Source organism: Dufourea novaeangliae, unplaced genomic scaffold (assembly GCF_001272555.1).
Source record: "Dufourea novaeangliae isolate 0120121106 unplaced genomic scaffold, ASM127255v1 scaffold169, whole genome shotgun sequence".
Classification (NCBI taxonomy): Eukaryota; Metazoa; Arthropoda; class Insecta; order Hymenoptera; family Halictidae; genus Dufourea; species Dufourea novaeangliae.
In genome coordinates this window covers 818,837-834,908 of record NW_015374043.1, presented here as the reverse complement: position 1 = coordinate 834,908, position 16,072 = coordinate 818,837, and the positions used below count along the sequence as shown (strand labels likewise).

Sequence of the window (16,072 nt, the reverse complement as noted above, 5' to 3'; positions counted from 1 at the left end):
TTTTCTACAACGAAAACATAGACTCCTGACCCCCGAGCGTTTAATCCACGTGAATGTTTGCGATCTACCAGCAAATAACCGTGACAAAACATCGGTTGATCTTTCTGGGCGATCGTCGCGAATGAGAGAGAAACAAAAGGGATCGGTTAAAAAGCATAAGAGAGGCGCAGATGCGAAGAGCCCGAGCTGCGTTTCGACACGGATTGTCGATTCCTTCCGCCGCCCCTCTGTCCGGCCCTCGGCAGCGCTCTTCGGGGTCCCGGCTGGTATTTTCTGTCAGTCGACGGCGGGCCGCGGGTCGAGCTGGTCGAGAAAACACGAGGCTCGTGAAATCGAGAGCCGTCCAGTACACGCGACGAACTCGTTTATTCTCACGTGTGTATTTATTACATCGTATACGGTCCGATCGACACCCTCGAACTTCGTTTTCCTTCATTCTATTAACGTGTCACACGAAAATGATCGGTTTATATCGGTACCCGATGGAGCAACATCGAAGCAGATCACGTTAACGATCGATAAACAAACGTCAGAGATTCCTGTCGACACGGCCAACCGGCACGATTCTTGGTGAAAATTTTCTCATCATAAACACTCAATTTCACACATAGTAAAAGGAAAATCTACATAAGAAGTTTTTACGTCTGATTGGATCAATCGAAAAAAGTACTATAAAGGTACTATTTGACTGATTCATATATTAAAACCATTAGAAGATCATACAAGCCTCTTTAGACAGAACTGTGAAAAGCTTTTTTTAAGAAACGTGAAAAACATTTTATACGAACAGAGGAGATTACAAAACACAATCGAACGAAAACTCACCGAATTTTCGTGTTTTCCGTGGAATTCCTATTAACGACAACAAGGAATAGAAAATCGACCGTGCAATCCGGGTGGAAAAGAAAAAGACGAGAATTCGCCTTTCGAATCGAACTTCCCAGTTTTTTTAATCAAACACCTGCCCCTCCCTTCCTACAGAAATTTTCACGTGTTATTCGCGATAGGATTTTCGGAGCGCATCCCCTGAAAGAAGGTACTCGTCGCGAGGGGGTGGCCTGGGCGTTGTGCAGCGTCTTCTTCGCGAGATAAGAGAAGCGGTGACCCGGACTGTCAAGGCGACCCGTATAAAATCGACGATAGCGAAGTCGACAGCCGCCAGTGTCGCGGGAGCCGCGCGCGAGAGAGGACGTGTGTGGGTCGTGTCTACGTCGGCGCGAAGGGGGAAAAGAGCACGCGAAAATTACCGATGCAACGTTTCCCATCGAACCAATTTGTGCGCCTGATTCTCCATTGTAACGAACGAGTCACGCCCAAATGAGAAGCAACCCGGAGTATACGTGTCTGCTGTGAGCAATATGTGATTGAGTTTCGTCGGGGAATCGGTGGGCGTGTGGTCGCGAGTGACACGCGGGAGTATTTGAAAGTTCAAGAGGGATGAAGAAATTGTTGAAGGATTGTGAAGAAAGAAAACCCCTTCGTGATGTTCCACTGAGGATGTAACATTCTTGAGGATTTTAAGAAAATTGTGTGGATAATCGAAGATTCCCCCAGCAATCGTGAAAGTCCTGGAAAAAATCAGCGACTAAATTCCTTTAGGAAGAAACTTTGAGGCCTAGAAGATTTATTACTCTGGATAAGCCATAACAACTCCCAGAAGATCCATAATTATGAAAGCAGTTTAATGTAAAAAGATTGTTTAACGAAGTAATATTCAAGAATAAGGTGTTGATTGACCGACAGAATAAAGGGAAGAGGAATTCGACGATTTTTCCAAGGATAATTCGACTTTTCGATTCGATCTAGAATCCTCTTCAGTTCGGTATCCGAGGGATTTATCGTATTTCACCATAGAGCTCGCAGTGTTAAAGGGTTCCGCGAGGGCTGAGCCGAGATGCGTTCGCGATCGAGCGTCGCGAATCGAAGCGGAAAGCCGAGGGAACCTTGAAGGATTCGCGGAAGATAGACGCGAGCCAGGAAGAGAAAACGTAGGTAGGAGGATCGAAGCGAACGGGGCGACGGGGAGGCGATGGAATGCCGTGGATAAAGTGTCTGGGTGGCGGAGGCGGAAACGCCAGAAGAGGCAAACCACTCAGCGTCAGCCAGCCGATCCACCTGCTCGTCAAGGTGAAGTATTTTCTTGGATTTTATTCGTATGCACGAATTTTCCTCGGGCGTTAAACAGGTCACGAGTGGTGGGGGGAGGTTAAGTAATGAAAAGATCGCTGTTAATTCTTATTGGTTCGCCACATGGCCCTCCGGCTGCGATTCGTGGTTATCGATTGGCCTTTTTTTCATCGTTTTCTTGTTTCTCGAGGAGCTCCTCGAGGCCGAAGGGATTCTGGCTTCGATGTATGATTTCACGGGGCGCTCTTTAGGTTTATTGGCGCGATTACATGCCACTAAATCGGCCTGTACATGCTTATCCACTTAAACTTAAACCATCCGATGGTATATTTAGACCGATGAGTGACGTAAATATTAATTTCGTAATTTCGATGGGGAACCGATCGGGGGCGGTCTTGAACCGTCTCTGGTATCGATCGGGAACTCGTTTCTAGTTCTGATCGGTCATTAATTTCTTCGTTATTATTTCTACATCGAGGTAGAAAAAGAAATCGTGTCAATGAATCAGTGCGAAAGCCGGACAGGGAATATCTTTGGGGCACAATCTCTCGGCGAGCTCGAACGATTTATCTGCTCTGCGATATACCCGGAACGATCTCGGAAAACCGTGTGTTCTAAGGTCAACTCTCTCGTTTAGTCGATAAGTTGGTGATAAGTGAAACTCTTGTCTTTGTACTATTGGTCTAATTGTCAGAGGTTCACATCTGTCGGGGTAGACTTCACAGATCTGGAACCTTGAAGACTTAGATAAGAATTGAAATTAAGTGGCACGGTCAGCACTACCAAAAGGTTTCCAATTAGTCTCACAGGGTGTGTCGAACGCCCGTTATCTAGATATGACAAATCATTTTTCATTCATCCCGATCTTGGCGAAATGAAACTACATAGTCGAGTGGCTCAATATTTCATTCTTTCTTGGTATTACATATACAGAGTGAAACAAAAAGAAAGGTTCATAACTTCTGGAGTAGATAGTACGAATGAGAGATAAAGTCTTCATCTTATTTTGGATTCGATAGAATCCTAAATAGAATAAAGGAACTTTATGGCAAAAATGATTTCTCCATCATAGACAAAGTTGCAACATTACTGAAGTACTTGAAAGTAATTGGAACTGTCCTCGGTTGAAATGTCGCTGTTTTCACGAGCCCTATACGTTCGCCGGTGACGATCGCGTGCGAGTGGGTGTCACTTAACGATTGCGTTAGGAGTCAGCCTACTAGGCACGATAACGAGCAGGTAACGCGGCGCGTTATTATCAATTTAATTGGTGGGACGTGCAAAGGTATCGTCGAATCGATGTAGGGAGCCGCGGGTCGTGCACGGATCCAAAGAAAACGGGCCTCGGAACGAAGAAATTAATAAATCAGGCAGCCTCCGTGGAAGGACCAACCTTGGCGCCCCTTCGTCATCCAGAGATTTCGTATCTCCCGGCTTTATAGCATTCCAGGGCGAAAGAAACGCCTAATAATCGTTTTAACCGTTGAAACTTTCCTCCTTCCGTCCTTCTTTTTTATGGATCTTCTACCCTGCCTTTCTCCTTCAAGCCTTACAGAAGTTTGTTTCCCCCGGGAGGGCCAAGGCTTATTATTAATTTATTAATTATTAATTACAGTCTGAAGCACAGATTTAGGCGTATAATTGTATATGTCTTCTGGTTCTATAAAAAGTTATTAAAATAAGGAAATGCTTCAATATTGATTTTGTTCAATTCCTTGTTTTATATTCAAACAATTTTCACGCCACTGGTTAGCAATGTTCCTTTTGTTTAATATTATTCATTCACTGGTAAAATCCGTAGTTGTCCATTTAAATTTAATTAACTAAGTTTTTCCTATTTTTCAAATTTAAATCTATACGTTATAAGAAGGTATAGGTAATTACAAAAGATTAATTCATGAAGTAATTCTTTTGAGATTCATTAGGTATCTCAATGGTCAAACCGTAATAAATCCACCATTCGGGGACGATTCATCATAAATTACACCGAACCCAAGAATAAAAGGTTTAAATCATCCGAAAAATTCTTTAATAAACTCTGTCAGTATCGAAAACTCCCCATAATTTGTTGTTCCAGTTCTCGTCAGACGTTCATATAAAATCCTTTGACGGTTGATTCGCGTTTACGTCGTTTCGACGCGACGCGAAATGGCACCCGGAATGCCGACCGTATTCATTCCGCGGAATATCGTGTATCGCGTCTTAAGTGGCGCTTTAATGAAATCGCCTCAGCGGGTGGTGGTACACGGCTGGCTATTATTTAATTGCGCGCCGCTATTAACGCGCGATTTTTTTCAAGTTGCTCGTCCGCGCTAACGATCCTCTGCGATTCGACCTACCGCTACCTGGAAGCCCCACGACGAGGCTCGAGATGGCCCTCGGGCCCTCGATGGTAACGCGCAGGCTCTTTGATAATTATGCGCGTCGTCTGGACTCGAATCGAATGCCGCGACGAACTAGCCCTTGTGACACGATTGGACCGCGAAGAACAGCTGGCGATGACGTGAATTCTGTCGAGTGTTCAGTTGAATTTCTATCGACAGCGTGTAATTAATTTCGCGAATCGACCGATTCCTGCGGCGAGAATTAATATTCCGTTTCGAGTAATCCGGTGAATTTAAATTGGACTCGTTTATGGCATTAATGGAAAAGCGTTAGAGAAATGCGTGAATCACGAGGTACAGTTGTTCTTCGGATTCCAAACGCTGTTTCACGAATATTGATTTAGAATTAATATTTTGATCGTCGTAGTCAAAGCGGTGCCTCTGGGGAACAGAGCGGAAAAACAATTGTTCGTTATTGGAAAATCATATTTGAGAACTAAAGGTTGTAGTTCAGAGTGAAAACATGGACAATTGAATGAAAAGTTTTTCAATTTAATTTCAATTTCAATATTCAATGAAAAAATCGTTTTGCGTGACTTTCCAGGCAAATTAAAGGTATACCATCGTACAATACCCTTTACGCTATTTAAAATAGTAATTTTGATAGTCTTTTCTCAGGAGAGAAATTCATCCCGTGTGCAAACCACTAGCAGCCTACAAAAATGGCCTCTGAAGTTCGTAATTCTGTTCAGAACAATTAAAATCACGGTTCAGAGAGCCACAAACGGGATACAAATTATTATCAGACGAGCAGGAGCGTAATGGAAAATACGTTCAAGAACGAGCGAAGTAGAAAATGCAAATAGCTGTACCTACCACGTGAGATACAGACTGCAGGCAACTTCGTATTACCGATAACTGGAAAAATCGTTGAAACGCTCGTAATTCGAATGCAGTGTCTACACGCATGTACGCGACGACGTGTGCGAGTCATCCACGTTCGCGCGAGTATGCACGTTGTCTGTTATTATAACCGTACTATTATCGGTACTATACACCTGCGCGGATCGGCATTAGCCGTGTGTACAGGGCTCTGGCCACCGGCGAGCACGCTTCTTTCCGGACCTGGCAATTAAATTAGCTCGCCCCCGGCGGCGATCCAGCCACTTTTTCCATCGGAAAGCTCTCTCTGTAATGGCCGCCTAGGGAGGAAACGTTGCATCAGGAAGTGTCTCCATGATTCGTTTAACCGTTTGGAATGCGATACACTGAACTATCCTTAGTGTCAACTGTAATCATCGTGAATTTATATCGATAAATACTGTCACCTGATGTCAGTCCCGATGATTTACGATAAAAACGATAAATAATAATGCAATTTTAGTTTTCAATAATTCATGGATCGAAGTTTATTCAGTGCGTGGCCTAACTATAAAACCATCATAAAATTTTCAATCGATTTTTCGCATTATGTAGTAGGTATTTACCCTTGTTAGTTTCAACCCTGGTCCCCCTATTGTGGTTAAAATAAAAATGACTCACTTTTTTTCTTGGGAATATAATCTATAGATATAGATTTATATAGATAGATCATAGATTTCAATAACAGAGAAATTCGAACGGGTATCGATACCTTTATCCAAACAGAATTCCACGCATTGCCTCACGTTCCTTCCGGCGCTACGAACGTTTTCCTTCAAAGACCGGCAATTAAGTCGGCGCACCTGTCGGACAGCTATGTCGATTTTTTCGTTTGCACTCTCGAACAAACCTTCGGCAAACGTTTAACATTTTCTTTTTTTACCCTACTCTTTTTCTTTCTTTTTTCTTTTGTATGAAATTTTTCAAGTGAAACGTATGTATACATTGATGTTCATGCAGAACGAAGGTAATAATTGTAAATCAATCCAGGCTTGCGTAGTCCCGTTTCACGATAAACACGTTTATAGTCGCTGAAATATTCTGCACTGTTTTTTTTTTTGTACACATTTTTTGTTGTATTTATTACAAGTATTACACCGTTGTTACAAAATTTGTTATTCGATCGATGGTCCACGGGATGGGCTATGATCATCTTTGCCGAAAGGTTAGAAGCCACACGCTCGCGGTATCTTTCTCGGTGAATCAACGGGAGGCTAATAATTCTCCGGGGAAGATTAGGAAATCCTCATAACTATCGTCATCAGCGTGCATGCACGCCGGTAACCGGTACCAGGTTGTATATTACTCGGGATGTATACGCGCACATGCCATTGACTCTTACATGCAAAACAATGTTTTATTGGCTGACTGAGCACCCTTAAGAATGAGCAACGACGTTCCTTTGCAGGCTCGAGAGACGCAACTGCCGGCGATGTTGGTCTTGGAGCTATTAGGAATAATCCTTATAATGACCACTTTAATTAAAATTTCAGTTCAAGTGATTGTAATTAATACGTCTAAGAGTAGGTTACACATTTGCAAGAATTTCGCATTAAGTGAAAGTTTATCGCGCATTTATTGCTTCAATCTTTATCGAGTTTCATGAATCCTACATTTCTTCCTACTTAATATTTGTTGGTCACGATAATAGTAGATTAAAATTTATACATTTCATCTGAATATTATCTGGAAAAAATTATTTATAAACATCATGTAAAGTAAATATTCGAAGGATTATGATATTTCTCCTCAAATTGAGATTCGTCATTTCAAAATTCGATCCAATTTTGATTTTCATTTATCTATTCAAAATTATATCAAATTTTGGATTATGATCATTCTCCAAAAATTTAGATTCAATTCGTAACTGTTAATACTTCATAAAAATCTTTAAAGAAAACATTTCTTCATTCAAGTCTACCAGTTTCTATTTGCACGAGTAGTATAATATCAACTCTGGAATCACCGCTATCGGTTCCCACGTGTCCGAGCGCATACTTCTCCTGGCGTTCAAGTGTCAAGGGTGTCCGAGAAATAGACCATACGTGGGCGTCGATAATATTGTGACGCCGCTTGAAAAGTGTAAAATGAAAAACTGTGTGCTCCTGACAAACAATTTTCGAGTGTATCGAGCAAAGTACGACGGCGGGAACGTTCAGGTAGAGCCAGCGCGCGTAGGTAGATCGAAGCGAAGCCTTCTAACCTTTCGAAAGATCAACAGTCCCTTCACGTCGTACCAACTTCGGCATAAATTGAAGAGTGCGTAACGACTCTGTTATTCGATTAATCCGTGGAATTTGGCGCGTCAGATACTGACAGAAACGAGCCTCTAAATTCCCTCCCATCGTCTTCTATTCCATTATCCTCACTAACGAGCATTGAAGACCGAAAGTTCATCTGCCAGCATGGAATCTTCTTCATTGTTTCTATAATTGGGATGCTCGTAATAGAAACGAAGCTTCGCTAGAATTGTTCCTTATTCACGAAATCGTATTATTCAACCTCTCTCGGTTCAAATAACAAAATTAAACAGTTCATCTTCTCGAGTATGTATCGCGAACGAATGGCGTTAATCATGACCGAATTCGGCCCGTATTGGCCTAACAAGATTAGACCGTGGTAGTCAATTACACGGAGACTATATCCTTGCCCTATTTTTGGCACCACGGTCGTCCACGACGATCCGCAACGACAGGGGTCACCCCTTCTAAAAACGTTCGTCGAAAATTACGCGTGTGTAACCCTCTTCTTTCATCCGGTTCACTCCAGACGTTGTTGACGCTACTCGATCATCGTCTCCGCCCGATCTCACCGTCTAGCAAGTCCGGAGCAAAAGGACGTTCATCGAACCTGGAGTTTCGAACTGTTGGTACATAAAACGTAAAGGCTCCCATAGACGAAAGAAGTTGTCGTACGACTGATCGTACCACTTGAGAGGGGATTCTCGTGAGACAGCTCCCTTGCGAATTTTTCCTGAGAAAAGTATTGATAATATGAGAATAAAAAATTATAGAAAAAAACTCTTACAAGGAGAGGCACGGAAGTGTCCCCCTCCGATTTTGATGAAACTTCGTATGTCTGTTACGCAGTAAAAAATGAGGGATACGTATTTTTTTTTATCGATCGAAACTTCGAGGGGTGGTTTCACCCCTTAAGTCTGTTCAACTTCCTGTGTAATTTATCGTATTATTTCTACGATAAATCATCTATGAGTCGAAAGTTCCATCTTTTTAATCTTGGCCAAAAAAAGTTCACCTTTGGATCGCGTTGTTCCTAACACGGAACGTGGAACAAAGGTGAAATTTAGTCCGAATAATGGGAAAAACGTTTTTTTATCGTATTATTTCTACGATAAATCATCTATGAGTCGAAAGTTCCATCTTTCTAATCTTGGCCAAAAAAAGTCCACCTTTGGATCGCGTTGTTCCTAACACGGGAACGTGGAACAAAGGTGAAATTTAGTCCGAATAATGGGAAAAACGTTGGCGAGCACAGAGAGAGCCCGTCAGGCACACAGACAGTCTTTGGCCGATCTGCTCGGTGAAAAAAAAACGGCGACGACGGGAGAAGGAGGCTTAACGAGCAACGGAATCGAGAGAAAAGAAAAACGAACGGGGCGGAGAAAGAGAGATTAAATCGCGCGATATCACGGCTAACGATTCGGGTTCACCGCCGCGAGACCGACGATGCCCCGACCTCTTGGGATTCCTTAATTGCAGCTGCACGCCCCGGCCGCGCAATTAAAAGTTCTTCAATTAGGACACACGTCTGGCGTCTGACTGTCTCGCGATTTTCTTCTTCCCTGTGCTTCCATCCCGGGTCAGCCGCTTTGAGAAACATCCAAGTCTCTCTATCCCCCCGACGCTTGCCTTAAGGAGCCTGAAACCTTGTTAGGATAATTCAGAGTAGCAAATGAAACGTCCCAAAGTTGGGCGCGGAGTTCAGGTTATAGCCGAGTTGCGAAAGGGATATAACGAAGTTGAGACTGGATTCGGATAATTTAATCATTAATATGCTCGTTGGAAGTTCTCGAATCTTTCGATTATTACACGGGTGTGTATAGCTTTTGATGGAAGAAGAAAGAAATTGTTCTGTCAGCTTCGCCTGATGGCTGAAAGGAGGTCCATGATCTTAGCCATGAATATTCAATTTTGAAGGAGAACACCTCTTCCATGTTTTTTTTTTCACAGGTATTTTCTAACACAGTTTTTTCATAGAATAAACCTGAAGACAACCTTCCTCTTGCTTGTACGGAAATTCCGTAAATTCCCACGTCTTCCTCACCGTCTCAATGAAAGTCTGAAAAATACTAAGAAAATCCTGGTCTAGATCCTCAAATATGAAATTTCTTTTAAAGAATCCCTACTCATTCTGTATTGAATTTCGACAGTTGAGGAATAATAAGCACTTGTACAAATATAGTTATTTCTACTAAAAAAATGGCGATGACCTTGGAATGACCTTCAAGATTTATGACTTTCCTTTATTATCACCAAATGAACGTTTTACTTTCATTGGCACCGGAAGCAATATTCATTCTAACGTGGACACCCTGTATAAAACAATTTTCCATAAAATTTGCTTCCGTTCGAATGGTTTTCGGTACCATCTGACTGGTTCCAATAGAATATCGAACCACTGCGCTGGTAGCGAAATGTTGCCAATAAAAGAAAATGTCGGACAATCTCGTAGATCTCACGTTGATCGATAGCGAGGAAGAATCGATCGGGGGGCAGGATCTCCGCGTGCCTCGTATCGATCTTCGTTCATTGTTTTTGAATAATTGATGTGGCACACTGTTGGCCGATCCCGTCGACGAAGAGTGGGGGAACAATCGATGTCCTCCGTGTGTGGCACGGCGAAACCAACCGTCGTACACACACACACACATACACGGCGTTACAAGCCGCTGGATGATCCATCAGCGGATTATCTGGAATCGCGAAAAGTAAATCTCGCGGACGTCGGCACGTACCACGCGTGTAATATGATAATCCGGGCAATAACGCGAAATGTCAGAACGGCGAAGCGTTCAGTTTTCGTTTAGTCGAGTCTCGTTACAAAAGGGGCGCGAATGGCTTTCGCGAGGCCGCCGCCACGTTGCGAAAGGAATCTGTTCGTTCAGCTGTTTTCAGGCAAAAGCGTATACGTGCACACTGGCCGCTCTGTTCGACGTGAATTATTTTATTGTCCGCGTCCGTGGTGTTCTGCCCTACAGTGACGTAACTCTTCTTGCCCGCTTCCGGCGACTCCAAGGATTCGTCAGGGAAGAACCGTGTCTTGTGGCCGCTATAGAAGGAGCCATTGTATTTGTTTCAAATGATTTTTTTTTTTGGAGGATATGCATTGTCATACATACATATCAATAAGTAATTCAGGAATTTAAATTCAGAATACCTTACTGATTTGTTGTTCAGTCGAAATGACGTAGGATGTTGGCGACAAATACCAAATATTGATGAAGTAACATGAATGTTTGAGTTTTTTCCGAGAAGATATAGATTTCATAAAAAAAAATAATGGATTACTTTGTATCACAGTAGATTCTGACCAATTAAGTAGGTACATTTATACCGTCTTATAGCCTTTTGTCAAGTAGCTGACAAGGAATTTATATTCCAAAATGTCCTGCACTTAGAAATGTTTAAAATTTATTCCATTAAGTAGAGACAGTCTCTTTTACGAAATAGCTGAAGGAACTATCGAATCATTCCTCTGTACGTTCAAGTTACATGGTTCGAAGAGTCGAAAGTTCCCCCGGAATCGCTGGATTGTTTCTCTTTCCACGATTGCTAGAATGCTTACCGGTGCGGCTGGTATCCCGGTAATTCCAAGCAATCAGCCCGACAAACCCTTTTCACTGGGAGTACCGCGACACGACAGAATTCTTCCGTGGTCGCCGACGGGGTGAACAAAGGTCGTCGTCGGATGATTTCTCGAGAGTCGGTAATGAGGGCCAACGAGGAGGACGAGCGAGCGGGAAATACGTGAAATCTGTTAATTCTATGCTTCCGCGGTTGCCTTGAGTCGGGATGACAACGCGCGGAACAAAGAACGTCTTATTTTTCACCCAGTTAACGACACAGAAATGAGCAAGTGAGTCACAGAGAGAAAGAACACTGTTTCCTCTGACACGAAGTCGTTGAATGTACAATATGATCAAGAAATTAGACAATTATTTACTATTGCCAGAGAAATGAATTGTTCAATAAGAACTGGTATGCTTCGACGTAAACTTCGATTAATTTTCACACGGCCAATTTCGAATGTTCGAATAATTCGAATACTCGAATAACAGCAGAATTCGAAATTGACATTCGAAGTATTCGGAGTACTTGAATATTCATAGTATTTATTTTTCAAATTCCTATTCGGTACAATCTGAAATTCGATCACTTCTATTATTCGAATATTCAAATATAATACGAATACTTGATACTATTCGAATATTCAAATTATTCGAATACTTCGTACTATTCGAATTATTCGAATACTTACAGCTCTAGTGTCCTTTTATACTTACGACGGACACGTATCTTTAGACGTACTCGAATTTCTTCGAACCTTAGTTTCGACGACGGTCAAAAGTCACCGCGGTCCGTCCTCGAGGTCGGAATTTCAATTCGCCTATCAGCCAGGCAACTGTCATTTACCGAAGAGAAGTCATCGACGCCCGGTCACGGCTCGGTGTTCTCACGAGCGTCTTTTTCTATCCCGTCCCGTGTAGACGACGGGGCTCCGTAGCATACTGTATACCGTCGAAGAAGTACGAGACCGAGGCGAGGAACGCAGTCTACCGTGTATAAAGGGGTGAAAGGTGAGGATCAGTTAAGGGTGATATAGTGGAGGCGTTTAGTTAAATCGATCAGATAGGGCCTTTGCATGGCCCGTTGGTGGCACCCTCGTGCGTCCGGCACTGTCTTTCCCTGAATTATGAGCAACATCCACCTGCGAGAAGAGGAGGAGTAGGAGGCCTCCTCTTCCTTGATCTGTATTCCCACAAACGACCGCGTAGAATCCAACCTCTCTGCCAGTTTTCTAACCGCGATCTCTCTCGCCTATACTTCGCTGAACATCATGGTCGACGTACATACAACTTACGTTCACTTCGTCGCTAGTTACGACGCCATTCCGTGGTAATCTCTTCGCGTAACGCCATTTTGTAGACTGTTAAACGAATTTCAAAATTCATCGTTTCAAGTCCCTACTAATTGACGCCACTTAAAAACCAAATCTATCTCTACTCGGACTCGTGAGAAATACATTAAATGCACTTGAATACACTAAAAGGTGTCCATCGAGGAGATCGTCTAATCGGTGATTCTCCGAGTCTCTAGAATTACGAGAGAGGCTCTTTAGAAACGTGGAACGGTTTACGACGCCGACCGTAGAGTTTCACTTCATCAACGGTATCCAATGCACGGTCCAAACAGAGTCTCTGGGGGATAATGGGTTTGAAGACTAAACGATCCCATGGAAGATCGTTAACCCTTTGAAAGCATACCCGTCTCGATTTTGGCGCGATTCGGGCCCGCCTGTCGACACAAATCTTTGATTTCTAAACTGGTAGAATCATTCGAGCTTTCTCAGGAATTCTGCCTCGTTTCACAATTCGATACCCTCTATGATCGAAGAAACGGTAGATAAAAATGGCACCTACTGGATATGGGAACCGTGTTATTCGAAAGTATAAGGTTCGTGGTGTCTCATTTGAAGAGGAAAGCATCGATCGGTGGCGTAAATGGCTCAATCAACAACCGAGCTATCATTCGACAAACGATGCTATCCAACCTTTTTCTTTTTTCACCTCCGTTCGATGCATGTAACATTTCAAATTAGCGGTCTCGGTTGGAAATCGAGGGGAACAGCTTGGTATCGAGACACGCGTGTCGAATCGAGTCGTGAAAGCGCTTGCGGTTCCGCCTGAAGTCGGAAAGGAGAACGGAATTCGATCGACCGGATAAACCGTTTGAGCACGTACCCGCTTCCTGTTTGGACCATTAGCTCCGCGTCGAGCCGCGGGACCGTGCAATCGACCCGAAAGATCGTAGCACCCGCGTGTATAATGGTCGCGTGCTGACTTCCGTGAGGACGACCCGGATTTCCCATGGAAATCACGAACGGTGAGACGATCCGGAGCGAGAACGTGTCTCCGGTCGATCAGAATTTATGGATCGAATCAGGCGGCCGAAACGGGGGGATGATAAAACCGGCTCAACGACGTGGACGGACTCGTTTATGCTTTACAAAGACTGTATAGGGTGATTCATCGAAGTTTGCAGGAATATCCGGATCGTAGATCATTTCTGAACCATTTGAAAGAGGAGATAGAAAGGATTTTTCTTTCTTTGTAAGAAAATATTTAAATCGAACCTTCTTAGTATTCGATGTATTAACACTGTAATGGTGAGTTTCGGGTCGTATCCAACCCAAGATATGATTTAATAACCCGACTCTAATTTTTGTTATTCTTGTTTTGAAATATTTTTTATTATTTAGTAAACGTTTAATACTTATATTATTATATGCCATGTAACTCAATTATTATTCCTTATTATATTAAGAACCAAAAATACAAGTTTAAGATATTACTTTTTTTATCTGTCTGAAAGTAGCAAAGGGTAAAAAAGTAGTACGATCTTAAAACGCACCTTACCACCGAGGGTTAACAATAAGTAGAGATTTTAATTGACTTAACCTTAGCAGTTGCGTGGGAGGTTTTGTTCTGCTCGAAACGTTTGCGTGGCACTGTAATTTCGTCACAGATGGATCAACTCGACATTGAGGTACAATGTATAAGCCGTCTCTTTGAAAGGACGATGATGTAACGACGTTCTATCCATCCGATGAAAGATAATGCGCTAATGAAAACGGTCTTGTTAGAACGCATAATGGATGACGTAGTGGCAAAATCGAATCGTCTGGTTATATAAGTTCCTTGTTACACGGAGAAACGACAAACAAGATCGTTAATCGGTCGCTTCTTCAATTGTACTCCTCCGCCACCAAAACCCTAATTTCTTCGAGGCAATAAATTTATATTTTTCGCGTGAAATTCTCGAAGAAACAAATCGATCCAAATACTTTTTGTTGTGTAAATTTTTAACTACTCCTATGTTTGACGTCAGTCGAGATAGTAAAATATGTTTTTGTTTGTCGTCACGTGAATTGAACAGGTGACTTAATAATCACGAAGGTGAGCACATAATTTAGTAGTATCAATGTCTTCTGCGGTAGATATGTAGTAAAATAATGGGAGTAACTTTTTTTTAACACTTTTCTACTCTTTTGGTTCTTTCCAAACCTTCAGGCGTATTGTGATCTCGATCTCAGTACTCTCTAGATAACTCTAGTTTTATTTTTCCATCGCTTTATAATTTTATAATCTCATATCCCGTTCTGCACATAAAACCAAAGGGCTTATTTCCCATTAAATAAATAATAATAAAAAGTACCGTGAGATGACGTTAGATATCTCGATGGTCGGACAATTTTCTGAACAATTATTACGGTGCCGGTGGTTCACCTGTCACGGTAGAACGATTGTACCGTAATCATCGGTGTTCTCGACGATGACAGGCATCTCGATCCGCGATCGCCACATTTCTCGTCTCCTCTGAAATCCAGTTAACTGGACTGTGTTACGTGATTTTCCGCCGCAGCTACGAGGAACGTACGAACTTACCTACCCCGCAGTTGTCCCAGAAAACCAGCCGCCATTATTCAGGTTATTAGGGCCGGGGAGACGCTGGAATATCGCGACGCGTGCTCGTTGTGCCTCCATACATTCCGTCTCCTGGCACGTTTCCCGAATATTCCTATATCCTCTCGAAATAACACGGTGCAACTTGTGTGCGTGTGTATGCACCAGCTCAGATTAAAAGTCGTCCTGAATTTTCTACGTCCTCGAGCACGGATTTCACCCCGTAATCCTGTCGCCAGCGCCTGTAATCCGCGCCGATTCAAATAGAGGTGGAAACAGCTGCGCAATTATCTTCTATCGTTTACCTACCGATTCTACTATGACCAGACTCTTGGCGTTTGGCGAAATTTCGAGTGTGCTTCTGAGACAAAATTGGGAAATTCTGTTCTTTTGCACAGTATTTGTTATAGGTTTGAATTTGAAATAGATTGAAATTGTTCAGAGGTGCTTATTTCATTACTTATTTCTTAATTGTCTGGGAAAATACACGTGCAGAATCTATTATGAGCCAATTTTGAACGATCTAGGGATGAAACAGACTTATATGTCCAGAACTACTAGAATTAACCCTTTGCCTTCTGATTTGCTTGACGTCTACAGCCTTCAGAATTATTTTATTGTTACTACTTTCCCAGAAACAATAGAAATTCTGTACTATCCTAAGTGTATAATTCCTGTAAAACGTTAAATATTAATACCAGAAAAATAGAATTTAATTCGTCTAAACCAAATAATGTCCACTTTCGTAATGAATTTTAACGCTCTATTTTACTACATGTAGACTACCCCTACATCTAAACTGCCCCATTTATTTTATTAACCAAACGGTGTAAACTCGTATATTATTATTATTATTCACCGTTGAATTCTTCCCAATTTGAACCACTTTCACAATGAACCCACAACATTTCTTCTCACCCCGCGAAAAGAGCAGCCACAGAGAGTCGTATAGTTGACAAAATTGTGAAACGAGGATATTCACGAGCGTGCGAAGTCA

The 16,072-nt window shown here is 42.4% G+C and overlaps 1 protein-coding gene across 1 annotated transcript in view; it reads left to right on the top strand.

Moving 5' to 3' along the window:
• Positions 1–2,034: 2,034 nt before the first annotated feature.
• Positions 2,035–16,072, top strand: part of LOC107189578 (tensin-3) — a 170,601-nt gene continuing 156,563 nt past the window's right edge. The window contains exon 1 of the mRNA XM_015578139.1: positions 2,035–2,127. Within this exon, the coding sequence (XP_015433625.1) occupies positions 2,035–2,127 (93 nt within the window). The remainder of the gene's footprint in view (positions 2,128–16,072) is intronic.